Here is a 21510-nt window from a genome sequence, read left to right on the forward strand (position 1 = left end):
AAACAAAGGACAGCCAGGGAATTCCTAGAAGCTTGGCACTCATCCACAAACTCCATCAACAAACACAGATCTGGACCCAATATACCGGCCACTACAGCGGACAGCTGAAACTGACAACCGGAAGCGGCAGGGACAGGCCACTATAAATGCCGGAGGAAACACCACAGAAGCACTTCACAGGAGGCTCCCAAGCACTGAGGATGTCACCTAGACAGGGGACAAAATGTTTGCAACAAAAACTTCCAGCTCGGCGAACAGAACCACAGCAACGAGCACCCGAGCTACAAATCTTCTCACAAACTTTGGACTTGTCAAATAGCAAGTGCTGAATAGTGGTCAGGAGAGTTGATTGTAACACTAAGGCAATGTTATAGCGGTTATGATGTAAAGTATGATGCTGCTCTGACATTATCAAAGAGCTTTTGAATTGAGAATCTAAAAGAAAAAGAAAAAAAAAGTACTAGAGAGCTGAGTTTGGTGTAATGTTGAATACAATATAATGAACAATTTAAAGAACTTACTGAGAGTGAGGAAAAATTATCCTCAGCTAAGAATAGGTTACAAATTCAAGGGACTCAAAGCAAAAGCAGCCCAGGCAGACAGTGTAGCCTCTAAGAGTGCTGTACTGACATGAGAAAACGCATGGTAAACAAAATGCATGAAAGGGTATGATTCCAGGGAAGAAGTACAATCCTTAGGTATTACTGTCACAGTCCATGATGTCACAGTGATGTTCTCCTAAGACACCTCCCACCTACCCCCGCCATTGGTGTGTTTCCTCTACCTACTCAACTACTGTATCCATCACTGAGGTCAGAAAGATTAGCATGGCATAGACTGCGAACCTGATATCATTTGAACCTGTTTGGTTTTAATGAATGCACTGAATTTATCCAATGAATAAATTGGTTTCTAAGGCTGAAAGCCAGTTCAACGTTCTAAAGTCAACATGGGATAAATATTTTAAGTAGTATAAAAATTAAGCTATTAATAACGAGAAGACTGGAAAAAAAAGTATGTATGCAGTTATCCAGCTTTCTGACAAACACACACACACACCCCTGAAAAAATCCATTGTGATTACCTTAACACAAACAGCACAGCTGCTAATCTCACAAACACTTCATGACTCATAGTGCAATAACCTAAAGGTATCTGCCCTTCCTATGTTTCAAAATAGAAGTAAGCTTTTCAGAATATATAAAGACAGCACATTTTGACATTAGCTGCTGTTGTAACCAGCATTTCTTTGTTGCTTTTACAGGAATTGAAAGATGAAAATTATAATGTAGACAGAAAATGTAACTTCACAGTTATTCCAGAATCATTTGGAACAGTAATTTCTTGTCTGATTGAGTGAAGTGAAAGCTTTCCACTATTAGCAGTGAATCGAGCCCCTATGCAGCACATCTAAGAACAGTACAATACTGATGTATACATTTGGTCTGTTTCCAGACCTGTGGGAGATACTTCCTTTTGCATTTTGAAAACAAATCCCACTCCTTGCCGAGTTCTTGTTAAATGCATGGAAGCACAGCCATACAGTCATTGAACAATTTCAAGTCCACAAGGTACACATGTCTAGGTAAAAGAACTGCATACATTTGTGTCTCTGACTTTTCCTTAATAATAATGAAAAATTATGCAAAATTTTTATTTACCCACAATAGCAAATACAGCCTGAATAAATGACAACCTCTGGGTAAAATTCTACATCAGCTTACATGCTTCTATTTAAGAGTGGTTTCACTTTTTTTACATCTAATTTTCTGCCAATGCATACATTCTCCAAGCAACCTATTGTTAAAATCATCATTTAATTTTTAACTCATCAACACTGTGATTGTATTATTGTATTTCTTGTAATCCTGAAATAAATTAAGCAATTTATAGTTTTATTTATCTCAAATATCAAATATTGGATTAAGTACCATATTTTTCACATTTATTTATCATTCACTGTTTCTGTGCTCAGCAGTGGTCATTATCCCTGCACCTATTTTCTTGGCAATTAGAAAAGAGGCTTCTAAGTCCAAATTGTATTGTATCATGAGTGCATAAATGCAGAAATTAGACAAGTGTGTATCAAAGGCAGAAATTATTAATGGAGAATTTTAACTTGAATATAGATTGGGAGAGGCAGACCTGTTACAAAAGTGGTGAATTTCTGGAGTGTCCAGGGTAATTTTGTACAGTGATATATCCTGGCTGTAACAAGGGAACAAGTAATACAGTTTGGGATTGAGTAACGAACCAAATTTAATTACTAATCTAATTGCGTGTGAACATTCATCAACAGTGATCATAACATGATCAAGTTTATTATAGCGTTTGAAAATGAAAATCAAGAATCAGTTACTAGAGTTTTAGATATAAGTAAGGTCAACTTTACAAGGTGAGACAGAGACTGTCCACAGAAAACTGGGATAATGGGTAAAACAACTGAAGAACAGTACAGGATCATTAAAGAAACACTTCACACAATACAATACCAGTTTATACCCCTGACAGGGAAAAGCTCCACTTCACGGATAAAACAGCCGTGGACAACTAAAGAGATAAGGGAACAATGAAACTAAAGGAAAAGCTTACAAAAACACACACAAAAAAAGCACAGATCCTGCTGAATGGAATAGATACAAAAACCAGCAAAGGGTCACAAAGTAGCTTATAATAGCTACTAAAAAGGAATTATCAAAGGAGACTTGCAAGTAACATCAAGATCAGTAAGAAATTTTACAGTTACACAAAGGGGAGTGGGTGACAGGAGCAATGCTGGCCCACTAAAGGCTGAAAGTAGGTATATTGTCAATGACCATGGCAAAAATTGCAGCCATGTTGAATAATTACTTTGCCTTAGTATTTAGAGTAGAACAGGAGGATAGCTTGCTAAAGTCCCAAGAAAATAATAGTGGATTGTGGACAGGATCTAAATAAAATTAATAAAACATTTGTAATGAGAAAATTATCAGAATTAATGAGTGCCAAATCCCCAGATGACTTCCATCTGAGGGTGTTAAAGGAAGTAAATAGACATCCTAACTACAATCTTTCAGAACTCCCCAGATACAGCAGTCATCCTTTTGTATTGGAAAATTGCATATCATTCTGCTTTCTAATAAGTGTGAAATTGGAAAACCAGGGAATTATAGGCCAGTTACCTTAACATATGTGGTGGGAAACTGTTGGAATATAATCACTTATTACATCTTTGAACACCATGAAAATTCTCAATAAATCAGGGAGAGTAGTATCAATTCATGACATGTGTGACAAATCTCTCTGAAGTTTTTGAAGATATGACTTGGGTAGTGGACAGAGGAATGTCTGTGGATGTTGTTTGTATTTGATAAAGTCTCACAGAAGAGATTATTAACTAAGGTAGAAGGCACAGAACTGAGCAAATTACTGACATAGCTAAGAAATTGGTTGAGTGGCAGGTGACAGAAACTAGGATAAAATAGGTAGGTACTCAAAATGGCAGGATGTGACCAGTGGTGTATCGCAAGGATGTGTGTTAGGGTCTCATTTAACCACATTATTTATCAACAACTTGGATAGTCATAGAAAGTCATGTGTCCAAATTTGCTGCTGACACAACATTAAGTGGCATTGTGGACAGTGTAGATAACAGCATAAAACTACAAAGGTATATTGATAGATTTCTGATGAAGGGCTCATGCCCAAAACATTGATTCTCTGGCTCCTCAGATACTGCCTGACCTGCTGTGATTTTCCAGCACCACACTCTCGATATTGATAAATTAAGTGACTGGGCAAAACTGTAGCAGGTGGACTTTAATATAAGCAAGTGGTCATTCATTTTGGACTAAGAAAGGACTGATCAGCGTATTTTCTAGATGGTATGAAGTTGAGCACAGTAAATGTCCAAACTGACTTTGGAGTTCAGGTGTAGATCTAAAAATGTCACAACAGGTGCAGGAAACCAATCAAGAAAGCTAGTAGAATGCTGGCCTTTATATTGAGAAAGCTGAAGTATGAGGATGCAGAAGTTATGCTGCAGTTGCACAAAACCCAGTTAGCCCCCACTTGGAGCACTGTGAGCAGTTCTGGGCATCACACCTTAGGAAGTATGTAGCAGCCTTAGAATGAGTATAATATAAGTTCACAAGAATGATACCTGGTCTTCAGCAGTTAAGTTATGGGAGAAATTAGGCAAATTAGGAGGTTAAAGGGTCATCTGATTTAAGTCTTCAAGAGAGTAATGGGAAAAGATAAAGTTAAAAATCACACAACATCAGGTTATAGTCCAACAGGTTTATTTGGAAGCACTAGCTTTCGAGGCACTACCTCTTCTCATAATCACCTGATGAAGGAGCAGAGCTCTGAAAGCTAGTGCTTCCAAATAAACCTGTTGGACTATAACCTGGTGTTGTGAGATTTTTAAGTTTATCCACCCCAGTTCAACACTGGCATTCCAAATCGGGAAAAGACAGGGTAAATAAAGATAAGCTAACATCACTTATTGGGATTCTGGAACAAGGAGAGCATAGTCTGGGAATTAATGCCAGGTTATTCAGGAGAGATGGTAGGAAGCAGCTCCATACACAAAGGATGGTAGATGTTTGAACTCTCCGCCACAAATGGTGGTGGATGCTGGATAAATTGTATTTTAAATCTGAGACGACTATTTTTTGTTCAGCTAAGATATTAAGGGATATGGGCTAAAGGCAGCTATGCGGAGTTCGGCCACAGATCAGCTATGACCTCATTAATATTGGAACAGACCCGGGGGTCTGAATTGCCTACTCCTGTTCCTATGTTTTTAAACACAGATTCTCAGCGAAATGTTAAAGAGCAGATGCCGCAGAAACAGAAGTTAAAATTAATTCAGTCTATTCTCATTCCACAGCAGGTTAAAATAATCCATTTTTGATGGTATACCAAGACTGGAGCCAGGCTAATTGGGATCCTATGTTATACTTAGGCATCCTATTGTGCATGTTGGATCTGAATGGCATTTTAACCAGAATTCTGAATCCATCAGCGTGGAAACAAAGACCTTGGTAAGTTCTAAGTGAATTATTAATGTGGTCAAATGGAGAACAAGTACTTCTCCAGACCTGCAAGGAAGGTCTGGGCCTTTACTGTTTCAAGTTCCATATTTTTTCCCAAAGTCCTACTGAGCATCCCTTCCTGAAGTTCTGATTACCAACAACCTTAAGGCCACCCAATCCTCAGCTGCTGCTTTATGCTTAATTCATCTTGCTGGTCTGAAATGACAATTGGAAATTAATGATGGTCAGACTTCCCACTCATACTCCCACATAAGTTAAGGCTTTTCCGGGTGTACCTAATCAATGTAATTGTACAGCAGTGATTGAGGACAAGATACATTAAACAGGCATCTAATCAGGGTCTTATCTGGACAATTTTTTTACTGAATTCAAATTCAAACCACACACATTTCTGGAGATCCAACTCAGAAAACTGCAGGTGACCTGATCAAAGGGATGCTTTGTTAATATATTCTTCACAGTGAAATGTTAAATATTATAATTTTCATTGTGAGGGGTAGCAAAAATAATGGTAACAGATGGACTGTCTGCTACAAAACAGATATTCACTCTTTTGCCACCAAGTTAAGAAGTAAAATCCGCCCTTTTGTGAGTTTCTGAGATTCTGACAGAGCTGGACAGGAAATACAAAAGATATTTCCCCAGCATAAAGGAACCATTTTGGGGAACCTTTGGGAGGGAGGGGGGTTTGGTGAGAGATGCCGGGGGTGAATGGGTGGGGATTGGTGTTGGGGGAGAAGGGGGGGTGGAAAGTGGGGTCTGGGTGCAGCATCAGGGTAAATTGTCAGGACAATTGTGAATCATCTCACCAAGAATGTGTGGATGCTCCATCAGTAAATATATTCAACATTGATATTGGCAGATTTCTCATTTCAGGGAAACTCTAATAATTATCAGAGCAGGCAGTTGAATGGAATCAAGGTAGAAGATCAGGCATGATTATCTTGGAAGGCAGTGTAGGACCAAGGGTCCACTCCTGCTCCTGTATTCTTATATTGGTTTGAGAATATTGAACAGTTAACCAAGATTATGAATAAATCAAATTTATTTTTACTGTGACCATTCTTTTTAAGCCATTTGTTTCTCTATGCACATTTATTAAGAACTATTCAAAAGCAAATTTATTCTTGGGATAAGTGCCAGGCTTTTGCCCTTTCCTGGAATGATATGGAGGTGCCTGAGTTGGACCGGGGTGGACAAGGTCAAAAGGGACATAACACCAGGCTACAGTCCAACAAGTTTATGTGAAATCATAAGCTTTCACAGCGCTGCCCCTTCATCACTTTCCTGGAATGTTTTCCTTGTTTGCTCCCTTATACTATCCTTCTGCTGAAGATAGTGGTTGTCACTCTGTTGTTGGAAGTTCACTGACTCATCTACTTAGACCATTATTGCAACTGATGTCTGGAGAAGTGTATTCCTGGAAGAACTCAAAATGAGCAACACTGACTATGTTAGCAAATACTGCTTTCTAACACTGCTAACAATTTATTGCATTATTCTGCTGACAATTGAAAGCAGCATGAAAGGAGGGTATCAGTTGGTGATTGTAGGCAGGGTATACCTGGACAATTTTCCACATTATTGAATGTCAATGTTGTAGGTGAACTTGGAAGATGAAATTATCCATGCATTCCGTACAGCTAGAGTACGACAGGATAGATAAAATAAACTATTTGTTTCAGTTTTAAATGTTAATAGGTCTTGTACTACAGCAGCATATTTTGAAGTAGCTATCACATCCAATTATTCTAAAGAAATTTAGAGAATAAGTGATCCATTATTCATTTACACATTAGTTGATATTGGCATAAAAAGGCCTACATTTTGTTTTCTTAGATCCTTGGAAGAAGTAAATGTTTTTTTTTTAAGATTCCAATTTTAAGGCTAAACCAGAACCATTGGTTGAAATAATCTTGTAATGCAGTGGGAACTTGTAAAACAACAGCTCTTCTAATTAGATAAGTAGAAAAGATCTTGCCTACAACAAACAGGCTCCCTGTTAATACTTTTTTAGATAAAGAATTGAGTAAACAGAAACAATCAAGTAAAATTTATCAAATCATTTCTTCATAATTCTTTTGGCTGCATTTATATTCTCCAATTACATTATATTCACAAAATTGCCACAATTATATCATTAAAGTAACCTGCAAAAGAAACCACAAAGGAAAGAAAAACCCAGCAACTTCACTTTCAGTAACTGCAGAGATTCAGAAAGGTGACCCAATTCCACCTTCTCAAAAGCAATGAGGGAGGAGCAATAAATGTAGTCTTTCTTATGATATCACATTTGAGAATGCATAAAAATAGCCTCAAGATAAGAAAGTTGATGGAGTAATAATATTGCTGCTTGAACTGTTGCTCTGGTGCTTCCACACATAAATAATTGGTATGGTACTCTCAAGAAAGGACCTGACACTTCGAGTACTGATTAATAAAAATGGTTTCACTGTTTCAGAATTTGTTGCTAATACTGCTGGTCTTGTGCATTTAGAAATGAAACCAGCTTTCAAGAGTATGACGCACAGTTCCATTCTGCGATATAGCTTCAAGTCTGGCTTAGATATTCTCTGAAGGGTGGCCACTCACATCTGAAGATCTTCTCTTCAAGGGTGTGTCCAATGTCTAATCACTCATAGTGCAAGCCAAGGGTTTCAGAATAGGACCACCTGTGATCTTTAACACAAATGCTTTTCCAATCTTTCAGTAAGCCAACTGAAAACACTGAGTGGCATGTGACCAGTTTATAATTATTAAGCTTCTTTGTTTTACAAATGGCAAGTGAAAATGCAGAGTAACAGTAAAACGCAAACAATTCTATTTCAATCTTCTTGCAAATTATAAGGTAAACAAAGTTTCTCATGGCTGGTTTAAAACTTGATCAGCAAGTAACTAAAAGAAACCGTAGCTGGCATGTCAAAGAACTGCACTACCCATAGCAATGTCCAGCAACGTATTCCCCAGTCAGTGCTCACCCTCTGCCAAACCACAGGTAATCTTCACTATCAGCTCCTTCCTGAACCACATGTAGCCTATTCATCACTGACTTCTCCACCCCAGGTCATTAATTGGTCACTTAAAGGCATTAGTTGGTGACAGAGCATGAAGTTAAACACAAAACGTTAGAGGTGGGAAAGTAGCGAGGTTCAGGCATGTCATCATCATATCCAATTAAAAGCCCTTTCTGATTCCAAGCTCACTACATAAACAACAGAAGATTCCACTGTTTAGTTTCCATATGAACTCACTGCTAATGTAGTCTGTCCATAATTCCCTGTGCTTTCACTTTCCACAAGAAAATTGGTACAGTTTAACGAAAAAAATCCAAATAATTTTCTTGGATGTTTTAGAAAATCATCTTGGAAAACATGCATTACAAGTAATGTTTTCATAAATGAGGCAATTACAAAGTGATTCATTAATAAAGCTCTAGAAATAAGATGGACTAATAGTTTGCTGCTTAAAACCAGTTATCAGTCTGTTACCAGAGAAACAAAGAGAAGTGATCTTTGTGCTGCACTATTCTTGTTACACGCATTTTTCATTCACTGGTGAGGCATTATTCAGAAAATGTCCATCATTTATCTTGCCCTAATTGTTTTTTGTGCAGCTACAGAATACATGGCAGCAGTCTGAGCAATGCAATGGGTTTCTGTCTGTGCTAATTTATTACAGAGTCCTTGGATTTACTTTCATCGAAAGACCATTCTCACCACCCATTAACTCTATGGCCCCAATTTTCATTCCTAGGTTCCACATGCAGAGCTGGGAGAATTCTCAATCCTGTGAATGCAAGATTTAAAAATGGCCACCCGTATTCCCCATTTTTGGTCTGGTGGTGAATTAGCTGGATTGAAACCTTGGTTTCTGAGGGTGATGCAGTGGGCTGGTGGATGCAGTCTGGTTGCGATAGCTCTAGCAAATAGTCTAGAACCTGTTCGAAGGGGGTTCCTTGGTGTAAATCACAGGCAGTGATGCATCAGGGGGGAAGTCCATGACATAAGGCTGAACACTGGGAGCAGCATCAAGTCTGAGAGAAGGCAAGGTCACCTCAATTAGATCGAGTTGTAGAGTCAACAATGTTAAACTAAATCTTGCCACCAATCTTGAGGTTTCAAACACCAATAACATAATAACAGTAAAGTAAAACAACACGAAATGGGGAAACATTAAATATGGACTCCCTCCATTACAAACAGCACTCTACTGAACAAGCACCCTCATTCATAAAAACACACTTTGACACTTCTCAACACAATTCTGGACAAGTTGGATAGTTCCAAGCAGTTAATGCATCTTTTATATACAACCATGACCACAGCTAACAATCCCAAAGGACACATAGCTACTCCCTTTCCACAAGGGATCTCTGACCTTCCCCCCACTCCCAAGTGTTCTCAGAATATATCCAGAGGGGTACTTCAGCTCTCCAAAATGTTCCCTAATTATCCAAAAATAATACATTGAGGAAAAAAACTGCTCTTATCAGATCTAAACTTAACTCTCTAGTTCCAGATACCAGGTGTTACCTTGCCAGCTGTCCACTGATTGAAGCAGGACGCAAGATACAAACTCTTCTCCCACAAATGTTTATTTGCCTTTGATAGTTAAATTTCAACTCCAGTTTACATAGAACATAGAAGAATACAGCGCAGTACAGGCCCTTCGGCCCTTGATGTTGCGCCGATCCAAGCCCACCTAACCTACACTAGCCCACTATCCTCCATATGCCTATCCAATGCCCGCTTAAATGCCCATAATGAGGGAGAGTCCACCACTGCTACTGGCAGGGCATTCCATGAACTCACGACTCGCTGAGTAAAGAACCTACCCCTAACATCTGTCCTATACCTACCCCCCTTAATTTAAAGCTATGCCCCCTTGTAATAGCTGACTCCATACGTGGAAAAAGATTCTCACTGTCGACCCTATCTAAACCCCTAATCATCTTGTACACCTCTATCAAGTCACCCCTAAACCTTCTTTTCTCCAATGAAAACAACCCCAAGTGCCTCAGCCTTTCCTCATACGATCTTTCTACCATACCAGGCAACATCCTGGTAAACCTCCTCTGCACCCGTTCCAGTGCCTCCACATCCTTCCTATAGTATGGCGACCAAAACTGCACACAATACTCCAGATGCAGCCGCAGCAGAGTCTTATACAACTGCAACATGACCTCAGTACTCCGGAACTCAATTCCTCTACCAATAAAAGCCAGTTTGTCATCTCTCCTTCCTAATTACTTTACCTCACTGGGGAAAACCAACCCTCAAGTAAATACTCCAATGTGCATCAACCACCTGAAATAATATCAGAGAGGCCAGCATCCCATCAGCAAATCACCCTTTATTTACACAAGGAAATTCCTTGACACTGATCCAGCTCCCTCAGAGCCAGCTCTCAGGCTGAACAGAGCCTCTGACACTTTTGCTTATATCTGTCAGCCAAGGCTCCCTGATTGGACTAGATTAACAGGCCCAAACAAGGAACTCATATTTTATGAGGGTCCACATGGCTGACCCCATTACAATCACTCCATCCTTTCCCCTCTGAGTCACAGGACATAGGCTGGTTCTTCTCTCTGTAACTCTTCCTGGGGTGTTTTAGTTCCTCTGACTCTGCCTCGGATATGGATGGCATGTAACACACAGAAGCTCATCTCTTGCACCTGGAGCATCTCTGAAGAAATTCATTCTATTCTTTAGGCAGAAAAAGGTGTTGAGGCAGCAACATCGGCTATGTGTACCTCAGATTCTGAGATCTCTTCAATGTTTGACAGAGAGGGAGAATCCATGGGTTTCCACGGCCTTTCTGACTGTTTCAAGGAATTGAGCACATTTTCCTTCTGGCCTGTTGGCAAGTTTCCAGCGTTCTTACAGTCCATAATGCTTGTTCAGGACTGTCGCATCTACCTGAACTTTACATGCCACAGGAACTGACCTCGCATTGACCATGCCTCTGGTTCCTGTGGTTCCTGTACTCCCTGAAATAAACTCTCTCTCTTGCTTGATGGAATTTTGTGTCCAGCACTGGCATTCCTGATGCCACTTCACCTTCCCCCACCAGGTCGAGAAGATCAGCTATCACCTGGAGTGGAGTATTCACCCTGTTAGCAACTCTGCTGGCGTTGCTGCTGTAGTTGCAGGAGAAGTGGTCCAGTAATCAAATAGGAATCTGGACAGTTGGTATCTAGTGAAGCTATAGGGCTGTTTGTTTAAGTCTGCCTTTAAATTTGGACCACTTTTTCTGTCAGGCCATTGGATGATTGGTGGTATGGAGCTGTCCTGATACGTTGAATGTCATTCAACTTTAGGAAATATTCAAATTCCCTGCTATTGAACAATGTTATGTTATCTGTAACCAACACTTCCAGGAGTCAGTGTACTGCAAAAGATGTGTGCAGTTTTTCTATTGCCATCCCCATGTTTGATGAGTGCACTCTATGACTGTCCAGCCACACTGAGTGGGCATCCACAATGACTAAGAACATTGAACCGATGAAAGGCCTGCGTAATCAACAGAATGGGGTCCAAGGTTTACCTGGCTATTCCCACAAATGTAGGGAAGCTGCTGGTGTGTATTTTTTGACCTTTTTGGCACTAGGACACTGCCCCACAAATGCAGCTTTGTCTCTATCCAATCCTGGCCACCAGACATAACTCCTCACCAACATGTTCATTTTGCAAACTCCTAGATTATCTTGGTGGAGTTCAGCTGGTATCTGGCAGTGACCTTTGGTTAGGACATTAACTCTTATCCCCATAATAATATGCTGTCCTCTGTGACCTGGTCTCTCCTGGTCTAAAAAGGCCCTTTTCTTTTCACCATCACCATTAGCTGTTTCAGTTTTGCCAGGACCAGATCTTTCTGTGAGCATAGAACACAGAACAGTACAGCACAGTACATAACCTTCGACTCTCGATGTTGTGTCGGCCTTCTATCCTACTTGAAGATCAGACTAACCTACATACCCTTCATTGTACTATCTCACATGTGACAATCTAAGAGCTGCTTAAATGTTCCTAAAGTATCTGACTGTCCCTAATGTTTCTGATATTATCAGCTGCGACTGGAAATCTGTCCAGAAAAGTTAAAACTATTACAGATTCTTCCAGTGACTCTTCTAGTACTCTGCCAGTGGGAGTTAGCTCAATGCAACCGCACCCACTACTTGGCCTCCTGGACAGTGTTCCAACTTGTATTTGTACGCACTTAATATTACAGTCCAGCACTGAATTTTGCCTGAAGCTACAAATGGCACTGCCTCATCCTCTTCAAGTAGATCTAGCATGGGTTTATGGTCCATTATTATTACAAATTTACATCCATAAAGGTATTGGTGGAACTTCCTTACTCCACATATGACCATCAAAACTTCCTTCTCTATTTGGGCATATTTACACTCTGTATTAGCTAAATTCCTGGATGTTCCTCTCCACCTATGAGCTAATAGTATCCCGATCTCATACAGGGAGGCATCACATGTCAATACCAGATCACACCTCGCCAGCACCTTACAGGATGATAGCTGTTTCTTCAATTCATTGAAAATTATGGCTTGGCTACATAACCATTTCTAAGGCTGACCCTTTTTTAAGAGTTGATGCAAAAGGTGCTAGCAGAGAGGACAGGTTGTGCATGGACTTTCCATAAGAATTCAGCAGCCTAACAAATAGAATGAAGCTCCAACACAGGCAGGGCACCTCTGATCACCCTCACATTATCTTCCAACAGGTGTAACCATTCTTCTCAACTCTGTAACCCAAGTAGGTCACTTGGGGTGCCTAGAACACACATTTCTCCCTTCTAATGCATATAGCATGCCTGAGAGAAACATAAAAGTGTTCCTTATTGGTCTTCCCTGTTATTAGCATGGCATCTAGATAAAAACTGACCTGGCGTAGACCAAACCATAAATATATACTCCAGTGAACATCAACTACATTGAAATAACTCCACAGAGACCAATGTCCCTGGAGGCTCCCTGCCTACAGTCCTGACAAAGGGCTTTTGCCCGAAATGTCGATTTTCTTGCTTCTCAGATGTTACCTGACCTGCTGTGCTTTTCCAGCACCACTCTAATCTCAATCCATCACTAAGCCACCCTATATTTATACATGGAAAATCCCTTAAAATTGTCCAGCTTCCTCAGAACCAGGTCTCAGAAAGAAAAGATGTCCGACACTCCCTTTTTAAAATTTTTTTTTCTTCTTTTTTTAAATTTTTTTAACCCCCACACTACCACCTAACTGCAGTAGTGCTTATTTTACTCCCTTTTTTCTTTTTTTTATCCCCACACTCACTACGCCTAGTTGCAGTAGTGCTTATTTTTTTCCCAGCACCCAAATCTCCTGTATATTTATTTATTTTTAACGCCCACACTACCACCTAACTGCGGTAGTACTTATTTTACTCCCTTCTCAGAGCTCCCTGATTGGACGAGATTAACAGCACCAGTCAGGGAACTTGTATTCTATAAGGTGCACCTCGTTGATCTCATTACAATCACAACATACAGTTTATTATTTTTGGAGAATATGCTGCGGTATTTTTAAAGAAATCATCATGAACACCATTGTCACTCGAGAGTCCAAAGTCTGATCTGAACAGAGACAGTGGATCATTTAAAGCTCCAGCTGCCTTTGCAAAATGTGCATGCATGAAATACAGATCACACTCCCCAGACTGCTCTCATGAAAATTACAAATGCTGGGCTCCAAGGTCCTTGGCCATTTAAGATTTCCAAGGTCCTTGGCCATTTTTGCCACAATAAGAAGCTCTCTGTCACAGCGAAAATCTGAGTTCACAAGTGCAAGTAGCTTGAAATTAAATGGCACAATAGAAAATTAATTTCACTGATCAAAACACAACCAAAAAGATGTTGGCAGCAATTTTGGTTTCTGCTGAAAAGACATGGCTTTGGCAGAACAGATATACAGTCCACTTGCAATGACCATTCAACTTTCCAGTGAATGCCAAGCTGTGGCATCAATTGGTGACCCCACTGCATTAATGGCAAAGCAGGGGCTCATCTTGGTCCATCAGAGAACCATGCCAGTCAGGCAATCTCTAGTTTGGGAAAGTGATTTTCAAGCAATAGCTAGTCAAAGGTCTACTGGTTAGGTGCTTGAATGCCTACTACAGGTAGACAGAATGAGCATAGCTGCCCTTTCGCAGCTTAAAGTTGAGAAAGAGACCCTTCACCAAATGTTGGATCCAGATTTTGATATTTAAACAGCTTTCAATTGAAACAGAGAGGTACACAGTCCCCAGTTTGCAACTTGCTTCAGAACTCCATGGGATGGCTTTGAGCACCAATGGACTGAGGCGCTTCCACTCCAATTCTCAACTGACAGTCACATATTTGTGAAGTGTGAATATAACGGCTAACAAATATAAAATAAGTTCCGCTGGTTTTAGAAATACAAAAGTACAGAGTGACATGACATTCTAAGATAATAGTTATATCCAGGAGGCATTTTCTAACCCTACTTTCTCCTGTGACGATGAAAGCTTTTACGTACCCGACAATTCCCAAGTTCTTCAGCTGACAGTATGATTGCCCCACATTTCTTTCCTGGAATTCCGCTGTGGACAGATAATAAAAGAGAAATAAAAATGTGACATTTTAATTATTATTTTTCAACTGCTTTTCAATCGTTAGCAAATGAAAAGAACCATGTCCAAAGAATATGCATTATAAAGTAAAATATTTTCTGTAACTCAGAGCAATCAGGTTGACTATAGAGTTTGCTTTCCTCCATTTGCAGCTTGTAGTTAAAAAAAGTGGCTGTTAAGAATAAAAAAAACTCTGTTATCTACATCTTTGCTAACATTCAAAAATGAAAGAAAATATTACAAATAATTACTTATGGAACTATTTGTTTTCTATGTAAAAATTCAGTACTTGCTGGATTATTCACTTTGTTTAATTTTGCCTTTTTGATAGATTATTCTATTAACAATTCTGTTGGAACATTGTACAAACATTACCATTTAGCAACTTCCTTCACTCATTTCGAGAAAATGGATGGTGATAATGGAAAACAATGGCAAGTTTCTTCTTGTTTGCAGAGACAATAGTGAGCATCAGTGTGCCAAGTTTAGCACGATTGACTGCAACATGTTCCAGTTCTTAACAGATGTACTTTGAAATGTGTTTGCCTGCAGCAGATTGTTATTTCTTCTCACTCTGCTGCCTGTTTTCATACCTCCAGTTTATTAAATAGTAGCAGCTAACATTCAGTCATATTTTGGATGGCAGTATATTATATGGGGTGATTTCATGTCAAGTGGCAAATGAAGTAAATTCAATCACAGCCCCTCCCCAATTTCTACTTTTGCTGAAATTTTAAACAGGAATGTAAAACATACACTAATGATTTTGATAAAATGGAAACAGAAGATATGGCCCTTACTGTAGGAGCTATATTTTGGTACAATGACTTAATTACATAATTAATACTTGAGTATCCCATCAGATAACCAGTTGAATCCTCTTTTCTTTAGTGTTCCAGCATTGGAAGAGTGTATACCCTTACACTGGGAGATTGGTTCCTATCCTCCTACACATTGCTGTAAATCTGAGATCTGCATACACCTGATAGTAATTACTGTGGTAGAGATAATGTCAGATTATGTTTCTCATTAGCAAATAAGCTGATAAATATTACAACAGGAAGCCAATAGAATATGGGTCTATAATAGCACTGGCCTATTGTAGCACAAGACTTTTATTTACCTTTGTATTAAATTCAATGAAAAAAAACCCAGCCAAGAAAATTCATAAATGCTATTGCATTATACTATACATGTACATGGGTGAAGTCAAAACAATTCAGCCAAAGCAAGTTACTCAGCTTGTACTGCTTCAAAGATTTCCATGAATTCAGGAACATTTCATGGTTAATTATATCTGGACTATACCATTATGGGAGAAGATCAGAAAAAAATGGCATTTAAATGTAAATATTCTGGTTCAAACATTTTGTGTCCATTTCCAACAAAATATGCTGGAAATCAAGAGTGGCTCTGGCAGCATCCATGGAGAGAGAGCAAGCCAACCTTTTGAGACTACACAGTCTTCATCAGAGCTGACATTAAGTATTGAGGGGGCAGTACTCAATATTGGAAAATGGAATGGCAGCATGGATTCCATCATGTGCAGCAATTTTCTCTTACATTGTATTAAAACGTTTGTTTAAAGACACAAGTATGTGAAAGGGAGAAAATCAGAAATTGGATTTGAACAATTTTGAGGTCAAAGTTAGAGAACAGAGAGTCCCATTCAAAGAGGCTGCTCATGAAATAGCATTGCAGAATTCACTGGGAAGGAAGCTGCTTTGGTGCTAAGGGTTCCCTGCTTTCAGAGACAACGTCAGGGGATTCCTGCAAAAAGCTTCTTAAGACTTAGCAACTGCTATTGTCACAGAGCAAATGAATAAAGAAGCTCTTAGATCCCAGAAAATGCAAACTTAACCACTCTAAGTGGTTGGCTAAAATAAAAGCAAAATGTCAGCCCTTTATACACCTTGCCCCATTTTATTTTCCACTGGCTATATGCCACTTCATGAAAGAGTCAAGAACAATATCTGATGGCATACACCTGGCAAGTATCACTTTTGGAATGCTCCACTGCTGTTAAAATTCAAAGCTAGCATCAACTCACAAGAACATGTTTAACAGCCTTTATTTTTGATTTCCAATGGCTTGTCTTTTGTAGACATCTCACAGTTGATTTGCATTCATTGTAACTAGTGGAAACAGCTAATCAGATAACTGAAACCTCATCTACAAAACTTACTGCATTTATCCACTTATCCAACAATCTGGAAAAGTAAAATATTCATCTGCTGCCTGTCAATGCCTTAATCAATGTGCCAAAGCAACTGTAACAGATTAGACTCTCAAATGGAATAGGAAAGTATGGACTTTGAAATTGCGTTACGGAAAGTTGTTCGAATGGAAAGTTGTTTTCTACTACATTACAACAAAGTGCAATTTAATTAATGCGTAGACTGGATCATTAGCAACATTAAAAAGAACCAAACCGGATTCTGGCTGAACTGTGTATATTCATTTCAAGCAATTTTAGAAACGTTTACAGGGGAGAATACCACAAATTGTGGGAAGAAATTTCAAGGATTTGTCCAGTTTAAAATGTGCAAGAAGCTCTAAGTGTGGATTTGATGGTTTACTCACCACCAGAATTAAACTAGACACCAGTTTAAGATAGGGCAAAAGCAGGAGCCAGCACAGTCTGTCTGTTCTAGATTGGGCAGTTTGCTGTCATTGATCCCTCTCTCTCTGTGGTGATTCTATGGCCTGCCTAATTACAGGGTTAAAGGATGGATTATTGGTTAATCAAAACAGAACAGCCACTTATCTTATATAACAAAGTACTTTATGCATGATAGCAACAGGTACAGTTTATTTTGCTGGACATTATTATTTAGGACTATCAGGAGCTGTGTAGCGTACACCTGCCTCTCTCTGGAACTCATGTGGATTACCACTGTTATGCATGTGACATCATCAGAATGAGTGGAACTTAACATGAACATAAATTCATTCACAACCATTACTTTGTAAAACAAAGTAAACCTGCAAAGCCCTCCAACTAACATCACAAGAATTATACCAAATTTGGTTGAGTTGTTGAACAGACTATTAAAGCAACAGTCTGACATGGCCATTCTGACAGAGACTGTAGAAACATATGAAATAGGAACAGGAGTAGGCTATCTGGCCCCTCAGACCAACTCCGCTATTCAATAAGATCATGGGGCTGATCTTTTCGTGGACTCAGCTCCACTTACCCACCCATTCACCAAAAACCCTTCGTTCCTTTATTGTTCTGAAATTTATCTTTGCCTTAAAAACATTCAATGACGTAGCTTCAACTGCTTCACTGGGCAGGGAATTCCACAGATTCACAACTCGTTGGGAGGAGAAGTTCCTCCTCAACTCAGTCCTAAATCTGCTCCCCCTTTGAGGCTATGCCTCCTAATTGGCAGTGGAAACAACCTCTCTGCTTCTATCTTATTTATTCTCTTCTTAGCTTAATATGTTTCTGGGAGATCACCCATCATTCTTCTAAATTGCAATGAGCATAGTCCTAGTCTACTCAACCTCACCTCTTCACTCCGAAATCAATTTAATGAGCTTTCTCAGCACCCTCCAGTGCCAGTACATCCTTTCTCAATTAAGGAGACCAAAACTGGGCATAATGCTTGGTGTGGCCTCATCAGCACCCTATACAGATGCAGTATAACCTATCTGTTTTTAACACTCCTCTAGCAATAAAGGACAATACTCCATTTGCCTTAATTAACTGCTGCATCTGCAAACCAACATTTTGTGATTCCTGCACACGAACACCCAGGTGCCTCTGCACAGCAACATGCTGCAATTTTTCACTATTTCAATAATAGCCCATTTTTCTGTTATTCCTCCCAAAATGGAGGATCTCACATTTTCCAATATTGTATTCTATCTGCCAGTCCTTTGCTGACTCAATTAACATGTGTATGTCTCTCTGCAGAATTTCAATGTCCCCTGCACATTTTCTTTAATGTTCCAGGTTCCTCTAACACAATCCTTGAGTATGCTTTCTCTCACTGGCAGGAACAGACCCACAGGAGGTACATAGTTAGATGGTCAAGAGGCAGTGCAGGAGTTCGGGAGACAATGAAGTATCAGGTCACAGAAGAAATCTGCTCATTACCATCAACCATATTCTACTAGCTAATAAATCAGTACTCTTTCATTCTGAGCACCATTTGGAAGAAGCATTGAGGAAAGTAAAGGGAGAGAATATAATTTTGTTGGGGATTTCAATGCCCATCCCCCAAAAAATGGATCAGTGTGACACTACCACAGAAACTAACAGTGGTAGCTAAGTCCCGAAGGAAGCAGATGCTAGACTGAGCTTATGGGAAATAGTTAGAGAACTAACCTGATGGAAAAGCCAAATTGACCTCATTCTTGTCAACCTTGAATGCTTGCATTCAATCAAATCCCAGTAGTTTTGGCAGGAGTGATCACCACACAGTACTAATGGAGATGAACTCCCCTCTTAACATTCAGGCACCCTGCAACATGTGGCACACTATCACTATGCTAAATGGGACAGAGTCAGAACAGATCCAGCAGCTCAAAGGAGAACATCCACTAGGCAGTGAGTGTGTTCGTCAGCATCAGTAGAATTGTATTCCACCACAAATAGGGATGTTAAGGCCCATTATGCCGGAATTCTGTTTATTCCATTTAAGAAAGCATGGCAACAGCAGAATGTGATGCACCCAGTAAAACTACAACACAGGACTACATGCATGCATGACAGTGGAAACCGCATGCAATAAACAGACCTGCATAATCTCAACAACTGGCATCCTTCTGTACTCCTGCCATATCCATTAATAAACGATAGTGAGTAATTCATTATTTAATTGGAAGGGGAAGCTCTATAATCATCCTATCCACAATGAGCTTATCTCATCAGTACAAATGGTTAGAGCATTTGCAACCATCTTTAGTCAGAAGTGCTACGTGGTAGATCCTTTTCAGGCTTCTCTTGCATTCTCACTATCACAGAAACCAGTCTTCAACAAATACTTTTTGATTAGCTCAGTTCGCTGGATGGCTGATTATTGATGCAGAGTGATGCCAACAGAGTGGGCTCAATTCCTGAAACAGCATTGGTTATGATGAAGGAATCTCCTTCTCAACCTCTCTCCTAGCTTGAGGCATGTTGACTCTCGGGTTAAACCACTACCAGTTCTCACTTTCTAGTCAGATAGCAATCATCTGGGACTACAGTAACTTGCTAAACATTGAGGATAGCATAACATCTCACAGTCAATTTGAATGATTATCCACAATTGTTTACGAATGCATGTGTTAAAATGAAGCTATTCAGTCTGAATCAACTCTGCTTTAGATTTCTCTGTTATGGACTATTGTAGCTGCAGTAGCTTGTCACAGGCCAATGTCGTCAAACGCTTCCAAACAGCTGCATCTGTCCTTGAGTGACAAATGACAAAATGCCTGGGTCATGGAAATTTTCACAACTCAATTGACTTGAATCAGCTTAATTTCAAATTGTATAATAATTTTTGAGTTACAATTCTGGGCAAAGTGACCTCAGGGAGAGGAAGGCCCATAAGTTGGGGTGGAACTTTGATCCATAATTTGTTAGGTTGTGGAGAAAGCAGCCCAGAAGTTCCCAGGACAGGTATGAAGCAGTGAGATTGCAGTAGTCTCGGTGTTTCTGACTTTCTTTCTTGCAATTCCACCCAACTGCAGAGGCCAATTCCCTTCATCCATTCCCTTTTCAATGTTAAGCACCTCAATCCAAATACCATATTAATAGATGCAGAATAAAGTTCATTCCTGAAGAAAGGCTCATGCCCAAAACGTCGATTCTCCTGCCCCTTGGATGCTGCCTGACCTGCTGCGCTTTTCCAGCAACACATTTTCAGCTCTGATCTCCAGCATCTGCAGTCCTCACTTTCTCCTAAAGTTCATTCTAACCTACTTTAACAACATATTTGGACCATGGAAAACTACCTCGACTTAGTTTCATATCAGGAACAATTTGCTGCTCAGGGTCCACAATCTTTAGGAAGTAGGGTTCAGTCAAAGCTGTCTCAGTTAGGGCCCTTTAAAGAATTTGAGCCAGATTAAGCAGCAAAAGGACAGTGGGTTTATCTACTGTTACTTGCTGTTCACATTCCATTATTTAATTGTTCTCTTCTTCCATTCAATAGTTCTTTCAGTGGAAGAGTTGAAACACGAGGATTCAATCTTAAAAACAGACTTTACTTATTCAAAGTTAAAAATCACACAACACCAGGTTATAGTCTAACAGGTTTATTTGGAAGCACTGCTCCTTCATCAGCTGGTCACAACTAGCGCCTCCAAATAAACCTGTTGGACTATAACCGGGTGTTGTGTGACTTTTAACTTTGTACACCCCAGTCCAACACCGGCACCTCCAAATAATTAATTATTCAAAACTGAAATTAGGAAGCGCTTTTTCACATACAGGGTAGTGAAAATGTAGAATTCCCTTCCATAAAATGCTGTGGAATGCAGAGCCATTCTGAATAGTTTTTTTTAACTAAGTACAGAAGCAATACAGATGAAAGGCAGGTAAATAGAACTGAAGTACATTTCTGAGAAGATGTAAATGATGTTTGGATCAGGCTCAAAGATTAAGGGTCCTAATGAGCTGGAGAGTTTTAAGTGCTCTATTCCCTGTTTCATAATCAAAACTGTCACCCCTTCCATTTCCTCTCTTTTTTGACTCTTCCCACATCACTATTACTATAACTGTGAGTGATATGGAAACATAACATTAAATTTAGTGTTCCGGAAATTACGCATTGGTGAAGCCCACTGTCAGCTGGCAATTCTGCATCTAATGCTGGCCCCTTAAAGAATGTTCTGGTCAAATAAGAAA

The 21510-nt window shown here is 39.6% G+C and overlaps 1 protein-coding gene across 4 annotated transcripts in view; it reads right to left on the reverse strand.

The window, feature by feature from the left end:
- LOC122563195 (copine-8-like) overlaps positions 1–21510 on the reverse strand; it is a 583848-nt gene that overhangs the window by 277224 nt on the left and 285114 nt on the right. For all 4 annotated transcript variants that reach the window (XM_043716737.1, XM_043716734.1, XM_043716735.1 and 1 more), the window contains one exon: positions 14570–14633. In XM_043716737.1, coding sequence (XP_043572672.1) covers positions 14570–14633 — 64 coding nt within the window. The remainder of the gene's footprint in view (positions 1–14569; positions 14634–21510) is intronic.

The sequence above is a fragment of the Chiloscyllium plagiosum genome, chromosome 26, assembly GCF_004010195.1.
Source record: "Chiloscyllium plagiosum isolate BGI_BamShark_2017 chromosome 26, ASM401019v2, whole genome shotgun sequence".
Taxonomy (NCBI): domain Eukaryota; kingdom Metazoa; phylum Chordata; class Chondrichthyes; order Orectolobiformes; family Hemiscylliidae; genus Chiloscyllium; species Chiloscyllium plagiosum.